This window comes from Acartia tonsa, chromosome 9, assembly GCF_053477335.1.
Source record: "Acartia tonsa isolate MP-2025a chromosome 9, ASM5347733v1, whole genome shotgun sequence".
Taxonomy (NCBI): domain Eukaryota; kingdom Metazoa; phylum Arthropoda; class Copepoda; order Calanoida; family Acartiidae; genus Acartia; species Acartia tonsa.
The window spans coordinates 5,408,922-5,426,887 of record NC_137268.1 but is presented as its reverse complement, the minus strand read 5'-3'; the positions used below and the strand labels follow the sequence as shown (position 1 = coordinate 5,426,887).

At 30.6% G+C, this 17,966-nt stretch overlaps 3 protein-coding genes across 6 annotated transcripts in view; 2 read left to right on the top strand and 1 right to left on the bottom strand.

Annotated features, from left to right (window-relative positions):
* LOC145328072 (uncharacterized) overlaps positions 1 to 17,966 on the bottom strand; it is a 296,033-nt gene that overhangs the window by 121,200 nt on the left and 156,867 nt on the right. The window lies entirely within an intron of this gene.
* On the top strand, positions 136 to 6,488 carry LOC145328069 (uncharacterized). 2 transcript variants are annotated; one of them, XM_080171629.1, is made up of 9 exons: positions 136 to 333; positions 788 to 868; positions 1,027 to 1,075; positions 1,691 to 1,785; positions 1,979 to 2,081; positions 4,598 to 4,718; positions 4,862 to 5,157; positions 5,455 to 5,549; positions 6,248 to 6,488. In XM_080171629.1, exons 1-9 carry the CDS (start codon positions 268 to 270, stop codon positions 6,284 to 6,286), a joined length of 945 nt encoding a protein of 314 aa, XP_080027755.1. In that variant the 5' UTR covers positions 136 to 267; the 3' UTR covers positions 6,287 to 6,488. The 2 variants fall into 2 exon arrangements, with proteins under 2 accessions (XP_080027755.1, XP_080027754.1); XM_080171628.1 differs by having other exon boundaries at positions 5,851 to 6,488.
* Positions 16,701 to 17,966, top strand: part of LOC145327696 (uncharacterized) — a 51,524-nt gene continuing 50,258 nt past the window's right edge. Inside the window, exons 1-2 of the mRNA XM_080171251.1 lie at positions 16,701 to 16,746; positions 17,827 to 17,881. Coding sequence (XP_080027377.1) covers positions 16,704 to 16,746; positions 17,827 to 17,881 — 98 coding nt within the window. The 5' untranslated portion in view covers positions 16,701 to 16,703. The remainder of the gene's footprint in view (positions 16,747 to 17,826; positions 17,882 to 17,966) is intronic.

The following is a 17,966-nucleotide window of genomic DNA, read 5'->3' as shown; positions in this document are numbered from 1 at the left end:
AATAGGAATATGGTTAAGAATTGCAGGTCGCAAGCTTTTTCCCCTACAGGATCATTTGATATCAACAAAATTCACATAAATCAATTCTTCTCAATTTACATTTTTTCATGATTCATCATAAAACTGATAACTTTACTAAAGTATATTATTTGTTTTAAACATCCTTAAGAAAACAAATATTAACAAATTTCATAGAGAGATTACATTTGAATAAAAGCCTAATCTCTACAAAAAGTGTGGTATTAGTGTATTAGTTTCTGTAGGACAATGAAGTGGGTGATATCAGTTCTTTTCTTTGCCTGTGTCAGCTTTTCACAAGCTGCTGTACCTGCGGTAGGCAGTTATTGTATTTTTTAAAATAAATGTTATCACAAGATTTTAAAAATTGCTAGTGAAAGTCAAAATATCATTTTTCAAAATATCATTTTAAAAAATAGACTTATAATTACTGCTACTATTATTGAATGAATTGTTTCCTCTAATAAAACAATTTTATTTTATTTAATGAAATAATTAAAATTTAGTATCAATTTTAGTAAATATTACCCTGTTAACAAATACATTTTGGGACATTTTAAATATTTTTCTCATGTTTATTCAAAACAGATTAAAAATTTATGTGTACTATGTAGCTAACATTGTACAATCATAAGATTAAAACCAGTTTTTTGCATGTGCCTTCAAGGCTAAAAGAAATGATTTTAATTTTATAATTGTACATTTTATATCCAAGGAAAAATTATTTCATTACTTAAATATAAAATTAATATTACAAATTATAATTTAGTGCACAAGTGGATGCGATGATTCACATTACTGTGAATCAAGTTGTTATACTGATGCAGATAATCTTCTTTACACAGTAAATGTAAGTTTTTACTCATAAACACATTTATTATCTATATACATTCTTACAGAATTCTGAAATATTTTTATAACTGCATCTAGTAAGCTTGATATATAAATACTGAATAATAATCAAGTAAAATTCTTAGCAGATACAACTAATATATCTCATAATTTTAGACAGATAGATTTGGGGATCCAAACAAACCAAAGTGTACTGATGGCACAGGTAAAGTATATAATTTACATTTTTGAACTGGAATTCATAATATACACTATATGATATAAATAGTGGACATATCACATGGGAATAATATCTTAAAATTTTATCATAATATTTATGCTTACAATCACAAAATAACATGTAATAAAAAACTCCAATTGGAAGCAAAAAATGGTTCTTAAATAATATACTTTGCCATAAATGATAATCATTTGGACTCCTTGAAGTTAAAAACAAGAAAATTTTACCCCAAAATAAAAAAAACCCCTAATTATCTGTAAAAACTTTCTCAATCTAGAGTAAAAATTAAATTTAAAATCCCCCCAAAAAGTTTTTTTGGACTTTTTTGGGGGACCTATTTGTATTTTTAGCTTTGCAGTATTATTCTACAGGTGTCATCTATATTTTTTATATACCTTTCAAAAAACAGTTTAAGCTTAAAGTAGTAAATGAAATTTATTGTTTAAATCTAGAATAACAGCAATTAAGTACATGTTTGTTGTGATTTAAATTTGATTTAATGTTAAAGGATTAAATTACAAGAAAACACATAAACATTTACATAGACACCTTGCTACTTTAAAACATTGGATTTTATCTTAAAACTTTTTCTTTGTCTAGCTACTTGTCCAGGAGATCTATCTTCTTTTGATTTCGCAAATTGCCAGGCCACATGTGAAGCTGATGAAGCATGCACTGCATATATCCTGGATCAGGTAGTAAAAGGGAGTTTAAATAAGAAATTATGCAAAGATACCTTAATATATTGACCTGTATCATTGGTAATGAAAAAAAACACATTTGTTTAAATGTATTGGACTATAAAATATAACTTAATTAATAGAGAAAACTATTTAATTTCACCAATAATCCATTAAATTGTGCTTAATATATCATTGAACATTTTAGGATTTCAATGGTGACAGATGCAGATTCCTAACACAATGCATGTCCGCAAGTGATGCTGGAGTGATAACACCCTGTGAAGATTGTTCTTCTGAAAGAAAATGCAGTAAGTAGATACTATCAACAACTATTACATATTACGATTAATGTTTTACACTAGAACTTTCTGTCGCTTTTTATTGGGTGAGTTACTGCACATTTTCTAGGACAACAGTAATTACATTCATTCTTTACATCTAATTATGAAACTCTTTTGGTGTTGAAATATTAGGCAGATCTAGTTGAATTCACTTAATAATTGAAAGAAAAATAGTAAAAACTTGAATGATTGAAAAATTACTTTTTGTTATATTCTTCAAGTTATATTTATTACTAGTGGCTTTGCATCTATAATTTTTTGTTCATTTCTTGTGATTGCTTTGCTTTTTATGGCTTTGCAAGGGATATTGAGATCGATTAATGGAACTAAAATTCATTTTCTTAATTATCTTTGACTCTGGGTATCTAAACTTATCTTAATATTATTAAATTTTGACTAGTTGCAAATAATGCCGCTAAATTTGTTACAATTCTTGAAGACAAACTCAATTAAAATATAAAAACATGATTTCTAGCAGACAACAAAATTATTGTGGTTTGTTCTAACAAATTTATTTTTTCAAAAACATATAATTTCATAGTTAGAAACACTATTGTGACATTTTGGGAATAATTGATAATTAATTTCAATTTAATGTTTTCGTGTTTTTTTGGTGTTAGTTTATGGTAAAACTAGGGGTTATCCTATATAACTTTCTAAATAAGATAAAAATTGCACTCATTATTTTCTTCAAATTTTCTAGTAAATCTGGTTTTCATGGCCATTAAGAAACAACACTTAAATTAAACTAAGTACCCATTGTCCTATCCTTATATCCATGGACTTTGCACTGACAGGAGAAGGGATGTTTTCCCCTTTTTTTTATTTAAAAAAAATCAAAAGAAGAAAACAATTAAAAAATGACAAAATATAAGAATATCTAAAAAATTAAAAACATACTTGTTGAAAATAAATATAGATATTTAAAGAGACTTTTTTATGCATTAAAAGGGAATATGTAAACTTGGTCTTCTATGCTGAAACAGATATACTTTATCTATAATATCAATCAGTTTCTTAAATGCTTTTTCAGTGATACTGATAGAAAAGACTGATGTGTTAATTCTAATTACAGGGTGACTAATCAAAATTACTTAGTTGTCACAAAATTTGTAATCATTCTTAGTATACAAAGATAAAATAGATCTTAGTACAAATATTCTTTGTAAATATCATACATCAATCCAAATTTTCTTATTTCTATCTCTGATCAGGCCAATTTGAATTTCCTAAATAAACAAAGAACCTAAAAAGAAATATATCTCTGTTAGGAGCTGAATTTCAGATTTCTTTATATAAAGGATGATCTAAACAGAAGTTGCTTTGACCGTGTCTAGAAATTGTGGGCACTGTCCCCTCCTACTAATCTATCAAGAACTCTTTAAGTGCCAATTCATTTATTTAATACTTATATTTGCGGGAACTTTTATTTAATGAAATCTTCCAATTTTTTTTGTTTTATTAGTGCCCGCCCAATTATAAAACCTAAAATTTAAATTTCTTCAAACACAGACATGTTGCATATTAAAATGACTGCAATGAAGTGCTGATTATGAATCTTAAAACCGCTTTGAAAAATATTGCTCCTAGTTTAGAATTAAAATCTCATTAAGTACCTAAAAACAGCTGATTTAGTAAAAAATGTTCATTTTGGTAGGTTATTTGAGCATCATTTCAGATTGAATCAATATTTTTCAAAACGGTTTTCAGATCTGTAATCAGTATTTTAATGCGGTCATTTTGAGATGCAATATGCCTGTGTTTGAAGGAATTTCAATTTTTGGTTTTATAAGTGGGCAGCACATTCCATACGGGGGGATTAAAAAACCTCTTTCAAGTTTCACATGGTTATATATTGGCCCAATAACCCTTGCCAATGTCTACTAAGGTGAAATTCCAAAATCGACCCACCCTAATCAGGATCCATGACAGATCTATTTAGGAAATAAATGTCTATATATGAGCTCAAGTTTTCCAAATATTGAGTGATTAAAACCCATAGTGCTCCAATAATCCAATAATAAACTCTCATTGACCAGAACAATATGACCCAATATTTTACTGCATGAAGAATAAATTCTTTTTTTTTATTTTATGTTGCTATTTGAATTATATTGAAGTATTGAATTTATATTCATAAAACAGAAAATTTAAAATTATAATATAGTAAATAAAAGAAAACTTAGTTTTAAAATAATTTGACACTAGCGATGCTTGCGTAATGTGGTTCGATATTGAACTTAAATTTAACAGTTAACTAAACATTTTAACCATTTCAGGACGATAATTTGAAATAAAAAAATATTAGGATCCTAAAATTCTTTAAAGAAAGAGAGGCAAAATTATAAATACTTTAATACTTTAAACAGGGATAGGACAATGGAAAAAAAGATTAATATTTAATCTAGCTAATAGCGGGATAATTTTAGAACGCCAACTTTAGTAGGAAATATGTTAAAGTATTATCTATTCAAACTATTAAGGTAGCTGTCCACAATTTAATTACGTGTCTGGATCAACTGTGGTTCATTGGGTTTGTGAAATGCAAGGGGATGCCTACTCCAACAAAGCAGCTGAGGGTACACTTTGTAAACCAACTGCAAGGTAAATTTTTTTCTTTACTTATTTGTCTTAAAATAAAATAAATAATTTCTTATTTACTTCTTATTTGGTAATATTTAACTCTGTTAGTTTGTAAGATTTGGAATAGTTTCATAATTACAATTAATGCATTATTCTATATTTAGTTGTGAATCAGTTGAAAAGCCTGCATTAATTAAATGCAAAGCAAATGATCAGGATCCTGAAGCTCTTGGTTCATGGGTAGATGCATCTGAGGAAGCTGTTCCTGAAGATCAATTACAAGATGCTGAATGTTCATGCAATGACCTCCGAATTCCAGCTGCAGCTGATACCAATTTATTCTGTGAAAGTGAACATACTGTTGATGCTGATGGAGACTACATAATCAAAAGTGGTGACAGGTGTGACCTGGTTTGTGATGCTCAACTCTTCATTCCCATTGAGTGCAGATTTAACACAGGTAATAGTTAATTTTATAATATTGATCTTTAAGTATAGAAAAAAACATTTTACCCTACTTGGATAACCCAGGAAAGTTTGCTTACTTCCCCTGGCTATCAGGATTGTGATCTGTGATAACCAACAAGTTTTTACACACATCAGTGAAGACAGAAAATTTGGCTTTGCTCACCCCCTACCCTTATCTGCTCTATTTGATTTATTTTAAAAATAAGGGGGGGGGGGGTAAAAAATAAAGGGTTATAGAAAACCATTAAAATAAGATTAAGAAAAAAAGTATAATCATAATTTGTTTTAGAAAAAACTGCTGCGTCTTGGCATATAGAGGTTGATGGAGATATTGATCTTGGAGAAGATACAACATGTCTTGCTTGTAGCATAAACAATTGTGAGGTAAGAATTTTTCTTAATTTCATTCAAAACCGATTCTTATCTGGTGGATTAGAACCGGTTCTCAAAAACTTTGGCACCTCGGGCCTAAAAAAACTGGTTTTAGTATTATAATTGTACATTTTTACATCCGCGGAAAGCCATTTATAATACGATGTGAGAAATAACTATTCTTATCATTATAAACAAACACGAATGTAAAACATATCATAAGACAAGAAATTTCAGAATTTAGTTTCCCAGAAGTGTAGTAAAATCAAAAGGAACAATTACATAAGATTCATTTTCTTTTCTGCTTGTTAAGAAATCCAAGAATGTGAGTGGGACTGTCAGAGTTAATCTCTTGTTATTGTTCCTTTTGGTTTTACTACAGCTCACCATTTCCACATAGATACCCAACTTTCAACCAGGATTATTACTTATTCAAAATTTAAGTAAACAAAATATATTTTTCAAAGTATCAGACAAAAGTTGAATTTATAATTCATTTGCTTTAAATCACAAATAAAGAACACAACTTTCGAAAAATGGATCTCAAAATCACTTAAAATTTGAATAAAAGTAATATATAAAATATGAATGAAATAAAGTATTATAAAATTAAAAGATCTTATTAGTTTGCATATTTTTACTGGTGATATTAGTAAACAAGAATATTTACACTTCTTTCAGCCTAATTAATAATTCTTTATAATTTTTAGGATGAAACATCAGACAATCCTTTTAATGTTTTGTTTTAATGTTTATTAGTAACAAAATAATGTTAAACAATATTAAAATTTTCTATGTTAATATTTGTCTCTACCCATCTAATAATTCCTTGTAATACATTTTTGTCTAATTTTGTCAAATAGTGTAATTACCCTTTCTTAAATTTAGCTAGTACAATTCTTTATATTCTTGTTTTTACTTATTTAAAATATACATTATTGTTCATGTTAATCTGTTTATTTATTTTATATAATCAAACCTACTCTTTAAATAGCTTAATTTTGATTAAATGCAATCTTGTAAATGTTAAATGTATAAGTTTCATAAATTTTTTTCTCTCGCTGAATTCAATTATCTCAAATAGGACAAGCACCAGTATTAAGATTTGCAAAACACCTCGAGGGGGTTGTTTGGCTGGGGGATATATGACCACCCTCCAACACAAGAATGGAGTTATTTTGTTTTGTTTTTACTTCTATATCATAATTAGAATGATAGGCACTTAAGTAAAAGAGGGGGGTTTGGAGGCCCGGTGTTCAGAAGACCCTTAAATTTCAATTTTAGTTTGAAATTCTTGGGAGGTGAGGACTTTTTTCCTGGTGTGATTTCTCTACGGGGGGGGGGGGGGTTGAGGATTTCCTCCCCAAGGTTAGTTATAAACCTTCCCTGAACCATTGTGAAGCTTACTGTAAAGTAGAACCATTATCGAGATCTTAAGCTACAGACAGAAACGCATACACATATCCTGTTGGTCTATAAAACTAGCGGCTATGCCCCTGGAGGCCTCTAGTGTCACTTTAAATGTATTTTTTTAAAAATAATACGTTACCTATCTATGTTGCGTTCAACTTTTTTGTGATTTTTCTTGAGGGGGTGGTAGTACCCTCCCACCAAAAAAAGTTATTAACCTTCACAGGACCTATGAGAAGCTACCCTGTTAAGGAGAATCCGATCGGTTGAGCGGTTAGCGAGATCCTTCGGTACAAACACACAGACAAACACACAGAAAACGGACATCCTGTTAATTTAGTATAAGGATATCTGTAGGGTTAACAATAATAATTATAGTTTTACTAATTTTTTAATTGTGTGGGTGTGTGTATGTACGTTCGTGTGTATTTTACGCGCATATCGTATCTATAACACGCACAACAATCTAGAGGGCGCATAGGGCAACAGGGGTGCGCGCTTTTCCAAGAATTATTTTTGCAGATGTGCCTAGTCTAGTGGTCCGTCGTATTTACCTCAGTAGTAAGTTACTCCTGTGCTCTATAATACAAGTGTAATACAAATGGATATATAATATACGTGGATATTATAACATTAAAAATTGTCAATTTAGCTTGCTAACATTAAACTCATTTATTGGTCAGTTCGTACATCCAGTAAAAGTAGAGGTGATGGAGTAAAGGGGGTTGATGGAGGTGGTCGATTATTTAGTCAGCTACAAGATTCACTTTATTAAAGTAAATGATAATCTGGTGTTAGATCCAATGATAATAAATCCAATGTAACATTAAAAATTGGTTTTCAAATTATTTAAACGGATAGAACAAAATAATTTAACAGCAAATTTGGGTATTTTAAGATTTTATTGAATAAATTAAAGTATCTGGAGGTACGTCTGTTTTTTCAGTATTATATCGTATAAAGCTGGGTGTATGGCAGGTTTGAGGCCATTTTTTAGGGGTATATAAAGTAGAAAAAGATGCTTTTAAATGTGTTTTGATCGAAAGTATGTCTATTAACAAAAAACATGATTTATATTTTTTGATTACTCTAACATTTTTAATATGAGTAAACATTTCATATATTTTTATTAAACTGTATCTCTTTATCAGTAATGTTTTTCTTCAGTGTTTGTTTGTTTCTAAAAATTTTAATTGCTTCAAGTATCTTATCTCTTATTGCTTGAAGGACAAACAAAACTCTAGTCAATATTGCCATAGACATTTTTTATATTAAAATTGAATTTTTTATTTCTGATTTTTATATGTTCAAAATTATTCAGGTTGTCAATTATTTAAAGTTTTGAAGCTAGAAAAGCTAAGAAAGTCAACACCCTCTTTGATTGCACGACTTTTGTTTGTATGTCCTAACAGTGCAGTGTATGGTATTTAGGCAATCAACCTCATATTAATGTCGCGCATCTGACATAGCAGCAGTAGGTCTTTAGTTATGGTTTGGGCAGGGTGGAGTTATCACCCTTTTACCCCCACCCCCCTTGGAGGTCCCTAGCTATACTCTCGGGTAACTGACCTTCATATTTTGGTTGCAAAATCAATATAGATATAAATTTGCATATCATGATATTAATATTAGTTTTAACAAAGTTAAACACTTCCATGTAAGTATCAAAATACATTGGTATAATGAATTACTTAATATAAACAGAGCAACTATCTTAAATAAAAACAATGCAAATTAGGTTTTACCTATACTTTATCTTTTAGACGGTTAAAAAAACAATTATAAAAAAGCCTTCTTACTGAAACATAACTTTTACTTTTGAGGGGAAAAGTTAGGGAGGGAGGGGACATTGGACTGTTTATTACACCAGTCCCCAAAGTTTCATAATACCGTTTGTTTATCTATTGAATTGACAACTTTTATTGAATTTTGATTGTTTATTAAGTGAAGTACCCAAAAATTTCAGCTACTAATTGTAATCTATAGAAGAGAAATTTTTTAGTAGCATCATCGGGGATGTATATCAATTTATCAGCCATTGTCTTATCCCTATAGATCCCTGGTAAATATTGCTCTTAAAAGTATTTTTTTTCTTGGTTAAGATTTAAAAAAAAACTTTCAACTGGACAGACAGCCTAATTTTATATTAAACACCTTAACTTAAAAAGCTTAAGAAATATTTAACATCTAAATTAGATGTATAACCTTGAAAAGGATTAAAGCAGGGGTTTAAGAATATTTGGTGTCAATTTTAGATTTATGGTTTAAGAATGGATATATTGACGGGAAAAAATTTGACGTCAATTTAGGTTGCTCTTATGGACTTCATTTAATGATCAGTTCATTCATCTAGTAGGATGGGAGGGGATGAGGTAAAAAGGGTGGATGAAAGGTATCATTATTGTAGCCAGCTGCGAGTATCACATTATTAAAGTACAGAAAATTCTCGTGCAACGTCCAAGTGATAATAAATCGAATGGTTTAGGTATTATATGAATTGCTAATTTATAACCTAGAGCTGAACAGATCACAATTTAAAGGATTTAAATAATAGGATTTAAACGCCCAACTTACAAAGAGCATAGCTTTTATAAAATGAGAGTAGAATGTAGCTAAAATCAGCTTCCTCCCCACCCCCTTATTTTACATTTATTAAGAAAATGAGGGGGTGTGGGTACAGGTTCTCAACAGGCAATTTGAGTGAAAGTATTGGAAAGATTACTTCAAAATTTAAAAAATTGCTTGACATTTCATTTGTCATTAACTCTAGTATTATATTTGGCCAATTAATATATTTAGAGACAATACCTGCCAAAACCCTGTACTCCCACACGTGACACATGTGCAAACTCTACTATATTTGTTAGGTCATATCAAAAAACGCCTATTTCAGATAATGCCTCTCACAAAAACCGGTTTTCTTTTTTTCAAATCGGCTTTTTTGTTGCTCTCAATTTGTTAATTTTGCCCATCAATAAAATTTGTCCAAAGACTTGAAAAGACATGGACAATAGTAATAAAAGCCAAGGCTAGTTTTTATTACATAAATTAAGGAAATAAATTTCATGTAAGTACTGTTTTGAGTACTCATTAAAAGCCTATTATAAAAGCAACGATTTTCTAAAATAGTCAGCACAATGAATAAAAACATATTTATTCGATTTTTAAGGGGAAAATAAATTCAATTTGACTTTTTAAAAAAATTTTATTATCAAAAAAAAAAATAGTTCTGTTTCTCTCCCTAATCTCTAAGTATTAGGAATAGCCTAAAACCATACAATAGTCTGTAGAATTTCTCCGTAAACAATATAATTAAATCATTATGCCTATAAACAATGGCTGACATAATCTACGTTAGTGTCTTTTTATTATTTACTGTATTAGATTATGTCATTCTAGTTAGAAATAGTTTGGTGCTTTCCCAAGATTTGCCAGTTGAGCACTGAAACCCACCCCCTATCAATATGTTAGGAATAAGTTGGAAAATTGGGGGAGAACCAAATATAACCTAACCTAACATAACCAAAAGTTATACACAAACAAGGGAAAAACTACCCAACACCCCTTATCTTTAATTTATTTTAAACTAAGGGGTGAGGGGGGGGGGGTAGGAATCAGTGTCAAAAGGGTACTTTGTGTGATAACGCCAAAAATTTAAACAGGTCAGTTAAATTTGAGTTGCTGATTTTGTACACAGTTTCCTCGGTGTTTCCTCATCCTTTCTCAATATTTACTACGAGGTAAAAAAAAGCTTCAAGTTACCAAAAAAATCTAAATTTGAATTTGAATTTTTTTTTAAGTTTGAAGCTTTTTGAGCTATTAGTAAATATTGATATAGGTTAAGGAAACACCGAGGAAACTATGTACACAATCGGCAATTCAAATTCAACTGACCTTTAAACAATGCAATACTAGGGTCCTATTAATTTTCATTAATCATTTCTTGTATATAATAAGAAATTTGAAGAATTTAGATAGATTTACCAATTGTTAAGTAAATATGCATTATCATTGTGCAACATGGTTAAAATTCTTTGAATCGATTTATCATTCCGTGATAAAATGATGCCCATCCAACCTCATTATTCCATCCCCTCGCCTCCTACTGGATGAATGAACTGGCCAATAAACGACAATTTTATATCCACGTATATTCTACATCAATTATTGGTAAAGTTAAGACTACTATGTTAAGACTACTATGGCCGGTAAATTGACCTACATCCCCAACGATGATGTACATAATTACCCCTTCTGAGGAATAAATTGGTGGTTGAAAAGTTTAGACGCTAGTCGGAATTCAACAATACTCCTCAAATTTGTAGGTTCAACGAATAAGAAAACGTTAAGAAAACTTTGGGGACTGGTTCAATAATGTACCCTCACTTCCTGGCCATTTTGTTTGTTAACAGTTATCCAATATGAAAAATATGCCCATAAGATGATGTGCGAGAATGCCTGCACACTAATTTAGTAGGTAGCAACATGATATTGGCTATCCTACAAAACAGTTAAATTAGAAGATTTTAATTAGCAAACTAAATTCTTGCCTCATTTTTAAAAGTCTTATAGAAATTTCATAAAAGAAAAAGCAATACTAAGATAATTCTAGGATTTTCACTTACGTTCACTTACCATTTTAGATATGTATACTTAAAATAAGTTTTTATTCAGTCGGAAGGAAAAGGTTTTGGCGACGGATGGGTTGTCTACAGCTAGATCACTTCAGCCAGTAGATTGGAAAAAATAAAATTTATAATTAATCCAAACTTTTTTGCTGTTTCATGTGAAAACTGGTGGTAAAATTGGCCACAATCAGAATTAAATCATGGTTATTTTTATCTCAGTTCTCCTATATTATAAACCAATAAAATTATAGTTTTACTTTTTAATGACTGCAATTTTATTAATTCTTAACCACATTGTTGTACAGATTTAGTTTTATTAGTTCCTAATTAATTTATTTTAGTGGAAGTGGAACAATGCTCTTTATTACTTTATTAATATTTTTATTATTTTGGGACGTTTCCCTCAAACTGACTAGCAAGCACATCCCACCCATTAGTTTAATTTAAAAATGTAAAATAAAGTTGTTGGAATAGTGTTTCATGGCTCAGTGTTTTACATTAGGTTAGGTTATATCGGGTATATGAGAGCCTTGCAGGGGTTAACAGGCAAAAATAATAAGAAATATTTCCAAGTGACATTGTTTGATTTTTAATTTATTTGTTAATAGGAAGGGTCTATACTCGCTAAGCACTTTGTGAGAAAGCAAAACCATTATTTAAATTTTTAACTATCCTAAACCATAATTACAATTATATATAACAAGGATGACAACATCCATAAAAGCGAAGCACTGGAACGGTAGGACAAACGGACATTAACACTTGTATAGTATCTGAACTGAAAAATCAGAACATAAATGTATAAATGTCGAATCAAAATTGTAGGTAAATTTGTTGAAAATCTGCTTAAAAACAGGATAATGTTTATGGACATACTTACATTTTTGGACTTGATTATAGAGTTGCTTCGCTTATAATATTGTTCTTTCAAAAATCAGATCAAACGGATAATTAAAACACTTGAAAATTTGTTGTTAAAAAAGTAGAAAAATAAACATGTTTAAAATGGACGTACGGACATTCTGGTAATGATTATAGAGTTGCTACGCTTTCTTAATCGTACCCAACTACTACAGGAATCATAATGCAAAGTTTGAAATCGATAGGACAATTCTAACATTCCTAAATTAACGAATAAAAGCTATCTATCTCGGACGGACGGACGGACCGACCCTAATTGTAGAAAAGCTTCGCTTTTAAAAATCATAATTAAATAGCGTATGAAATAATAAAATTGTCTATATAATTCTCAATAAAAAAGCTTCAAATATATATATGTATATTTCTTTACGTTTACGATTCGAAAGCGTAGCAACTCCATTATCGGCACCAGAAAGTCCGTAGTTACATTTAAAACACTTTTCATTTTTAACCTTTTTGAAAAAATTTTTATGTGATATAATTATTCTATTCATCTGATTTATGATTATTCATATTACAACAAGGTAAACAATTTTCTAAACGAAGCATCTCTATAATCAAGTACTAGAAATGTAAGTTGTCCTTAAAACAGAATCCTGTAATCACGCACTTATGCAATAAGTTTATATACAATTTTTAATAAGTTCGTTTGTTCTACCGTTTGATTTCAGTGCTTAACTTTTGGATGTTGTCATCCTTGTTACATTACAATTCATATTCAGTGTTAAGAAGCAAATAATAAAATCAACGATCCGTAACCATCGTAAAAAAATGCAAAGAAATCACTTGAAAATAAATCCAACATGTCAGAATAACGATAGGTTTATTGATTTACTCCAATGTTTTTTGTTGTAAATAAATACTGTTTCTTGGATAATATTTTTTAAAAGCGAAGCTTTTCTATAATTAGGGTCGGTCCGTCCGTCCGTACGTCCGTCCGTCCGTCCGTCCGTCCGTACGTCCGTCCGAGATAGATAGCTTTTATTCGTTAATTTAGGCATGTTAGAATTGTCCTATCGATTTCAAACTTTGCATGATGATTCCTGTAGTAGTTGGGTACGATTTAGAAAGCGTAGCAACTCTATAATCATTACCAGAATGTCCGTACGTCCATTTTAAACATGTTGATTTTTCTACTTTTTTAACAACGAATTTTCAAGTGTTTTAATTATCCGTTTGATCTGATTTTTGGTATATTGATTCCTGGGACAACAAAGAAAAATATTATAAGCGAAGCAACTCTATAATCAAGTCCAAAAATGTAAGTATGTCCATAAACATTATCCTGTTTTTAAGCAGTTTTTCAACAAATTTACCTACAATTTTGATTCGACATTTATACATTTATGTTCCGATTTTTCAGTTCAGATACTATACAAGTGTTAATGTCCGTTTGTCCTACCGTTTCAGTGCTTCGCTTTTATGGATGTTGTCATCCTTGTTTTAAAGAAGTTTCAATTGGCGTTTAAGTTTAAACTTTATATATAAAACTGCGAGTATCAATTTATTAGAGCATATGAAAATATGGAGCAACATCCAAGTAATTATATCTATAATACAAAATAGAATGATGTCTGTCCGTCCGCCTGTCTGTACGTCAGTCTATCCGTCTGTCTGTCCATCTGTCTGTCCGTCTGTCTGTCCGTCTGTCTGTCCGTCTGTCTGTCCGTCTTTCTGTCCGTCTGTCTGTCCGTCTTTCTGTCCGTCTGTCTGTCCGTCTGTCTGTCCGTCTGTCTGTCCGTCTGTCTGTCTGTCTGTCCGTCCATTAAGATCTCGGTAACCACTGAACCGATCGGATTCTACTCTTCAGGGAATTTACCTACTGGTCCTGTGGTGGTTTTAGGCTAATCACCCTCATTTGTTTTGCTAAGGATTTTCTTGGTCCTTTTACGAATTTCGCCAAAATTTTTTTTTGATCACCTCTTGTGGCAAAGCCCCTAGAAGCTAGGGGCGAAGCCGCTATTATTGTTATATTGGACGTTATTTATGTCACTAAAGTGTTATTATTATGGTACTTCCAAAATAAGGCTGCAGTCTAATTTTTTTCATTTATGCCTTCAGGGCAATCGAACCTACTTGAAAGGGGTTAAATAAGATAACAAGTTGGAACACATTCACATTTCTCTTTAAATTACTTTAAGAAAGAGATTTTTATTAGTAGCGAAGCTACTCTATGATTCACTGTATCTGTCCGTCGGTCATTCCGTAATGCTATGTGGGAGAAAGACTAAACTACATAACTTTTGTGTCACTTTTGAGGAAGAGTGGAGTCAATCAACACCCCCCCCCCTCCCCTTTTAAAATTTAAATTTGTAAGGCCTGACTTCCCCCTATTGGTTACACACCCCCTAATGAATCGCTGGGCACGCCACCAGCGTCATCGGTCTAGTTAGATCTTTTGATAAAACAGACATCCTAATACTAATACAAAATGGTACTTGTTCGTACAAAATTATTTTCAGACAAACTTTCCTTTCCAAGGTGAATGATTTTGATGACATTATTTTACTTCCGGTATTCATTATAAAATAAAAGAGAAGATTTTTTGTGTGGTCTGACAATTTCACAAAAATATTAAATGAAAATTAATATGTTTAAAATTTATTTTAGGAGCTTATATTTTTTGCTACATAAAATGTATCAGTACATGTTCCAAAAAAGATATAAACTCTTTTTAATCTGTTAGGCTACTTTTTGGAATTTGTCTTTTAGGAAATAATTTAACTTAGAATATAAGATTTATGTACTACCGGCTTCGGCCCTAGAGTTCCGTATTCTAAGGGGTAAGGTAGTGGCTAAAAAAGCCAAACTAAGCAAAGTCATTATTAAACCTTTATTTCGTATACACACTTTTAGTATCATTTGTTTATTTGTAGCGAAGGTATTCTATAATTAAATATTGCCCGTCTGTCTGAAACAATTTGTGTGAAACATAATTTCTCTGCTCCTATTCAAGATAGAAGTTGGTGTGCAGATTTCTTATATTTGGTCCGTTGATCTATCGATCAAGCTACAAAATACATTTTTTCTCTCCTTTTTATAAGACCAGCGAACATCACCTTTATAACTCACTTTGTTCGTTTGTCCAAACATGATATTTTTGTGCTTTGCTTTCTATGGATGTTGTCATCCTTGTTAAACAATTAATCGTGGGAATATTTCTAATTATATAATAAATACACAAATTATATTGTTTCAATCGATATAGTATTACATGGATGTTACAAAATATTTTTATTTACTTTAATGAAGTGATATTCACAGCTGGCTAGAATTACGATACTCCCATCAACCCCCGTTACCTTAACTTCTCCCCTGCTACTGGATAAACAAACTGACCAATAAATGTGGTCCATATTAGCAACCTAAATTGACTACAATTTTTCCCCTGTCAATATATCCACGTATTATATATTCACTGTTTAATGATTATGGATCTTTTATGTGTTGACCATGTATATAAGGGTTTTTAAAAGCTGAAACAATGTCATTTATTTAATAAGGAACGAAGCAAGGTTAAATAAGACGTTTTTGATGTTAAGTAGTTATAAAATTATGACATGTTCTGTAAATATTACAGATTAAAACATGCAAAGTTTGAAATTGATAGGAATATTCCAACCTGTTTCAATTAAATGAATAGAGCTAACTGTCTCCAACGGACGTACGACCATAACTAAAAAAATGCCTCGCTTTAAAAAATATCAATTTAAATCAAGCATGGATTATAGAGAATATCTGCTAAAATAAAACCTTATGATTTTATAATAATATTCGTGGAAACTGTCTGTGATTTGTCTCAATATGGCTGGGAACCGGTTCTAATCCAGCTGATATTAATTGATTTCGAAGCCATACGGGAATAGTTATTTCTCGCATCGTATTATAAACGGCTTTCCGCGGATATAGAATATACATTTATAAGATTAAAACTAGTTTTTTTAGCCCCGAGGTGCCGTAGGCACCGGCTAAAAATCTTATGAATTTTAAGTTTTAATCATATGATTGTACATTTTTATATTCGTAGAAAGCTGGATATAATACGATGCTAGACATAGTTTTTTCGTATTCATGAGAACCGGTTCCTATCCACCGGATTCAAATGAATACGAGAAAACATTTTACACAATAAAATAAAATAAAATGTCAAGGAAAAATTATACGATTACTCATATAATTTTATACATATTTTGTTTTCAGATATAAGATGGTAAAAATGTACGAGATAGCGGCTACTTTGTTGTGCCTAGGAAAATATCATATTGTTAAAGATAATTGAGTTTAAAAAGAATACATTTATATTTTATCAAACAGTCGTCATAATTAAGTGAAAAATAGCTGCGACTTTATAATAATGTCGAAATATCGGCTCGGATGCAGCTGCAGATTATCAAATGATATCGGCTCTAGCTGGCACAGCTGCGTATTTATTGGCTTTTGAAGTTCAGACTGAACTGTTGGACAGCCGTACATAGTTGAAATCAACAAAACAAAATAAACATCTTGGATTTCACCTACCGTTCTAATCTCAAAGAGACTTAATCTATAAAAACTCAAGCTAAAAGATTTTTAAGTTTCTATATGAAATATCGATAATAATTCTCTGAAAAAAAAAGTAATTGTATATTCTAATTTACGTCTACTAATCTTGACCTTTAACATTTATGTGCATTGTAAGATATCAATTTGTTATCGGAGGTATTTCAGCAAAAAGAAGTATCCGGAAAAATCCCTTATTCTTCAGCTAGCTAACATATTAACAACCTCTTAATTATATTTTTATTTTTTGATGCAATATTTAGGTTAGGTAAATAAATCTATGGCTTAGAAAATTTAGAAAACCACCCCCCGCCCGTCCCCTTTTTGTTTTTTTTTCTATTTAATTTTCTTTGAGTAAAGATTTACAAGCCCATAACAAATTAAACTTTTAAATGAAGTAATTAGATACAAGAGGTAATATAAATTTTTTAACAAATAAACACTGTCCTAGCAGGCATAGGATACCAGCAAACCTGGCAGGGTCATCCAGGTACAGGGCAAACTTTTGGACACTCATAAAGTAATTAAAATGGTCAAAATAGTCAGAGATATTAAGGGATAAAACAATGGCCGATAAATTGATGTACATCCCCACTGATGATACTCAAAATTACCCCATCTGTAGATTACAATTAGTGGTTGAAACGTTTGAACACTCAACTAAATGAACCAACCAATCAAAATTCAATAAAGCCAACAAATAAGAAAACGTTATTATAAGATTTTTGAGACTAGTGTAATACCCTCACTGAAAGTAGTAATGATTATGATATTGAAATGTTTTGGTTTAGTGGGTGGAGTTTTATCATTAGAACAAGGACACACAAATTCACAGGGTGAAGCCAGGTAAACTTATCTTTTTTGTCTATTAAAACATGTTGCGTGCAAAATTGAAATCTAGGTTGATGTATCAATTCCCCTGGGGTTCATT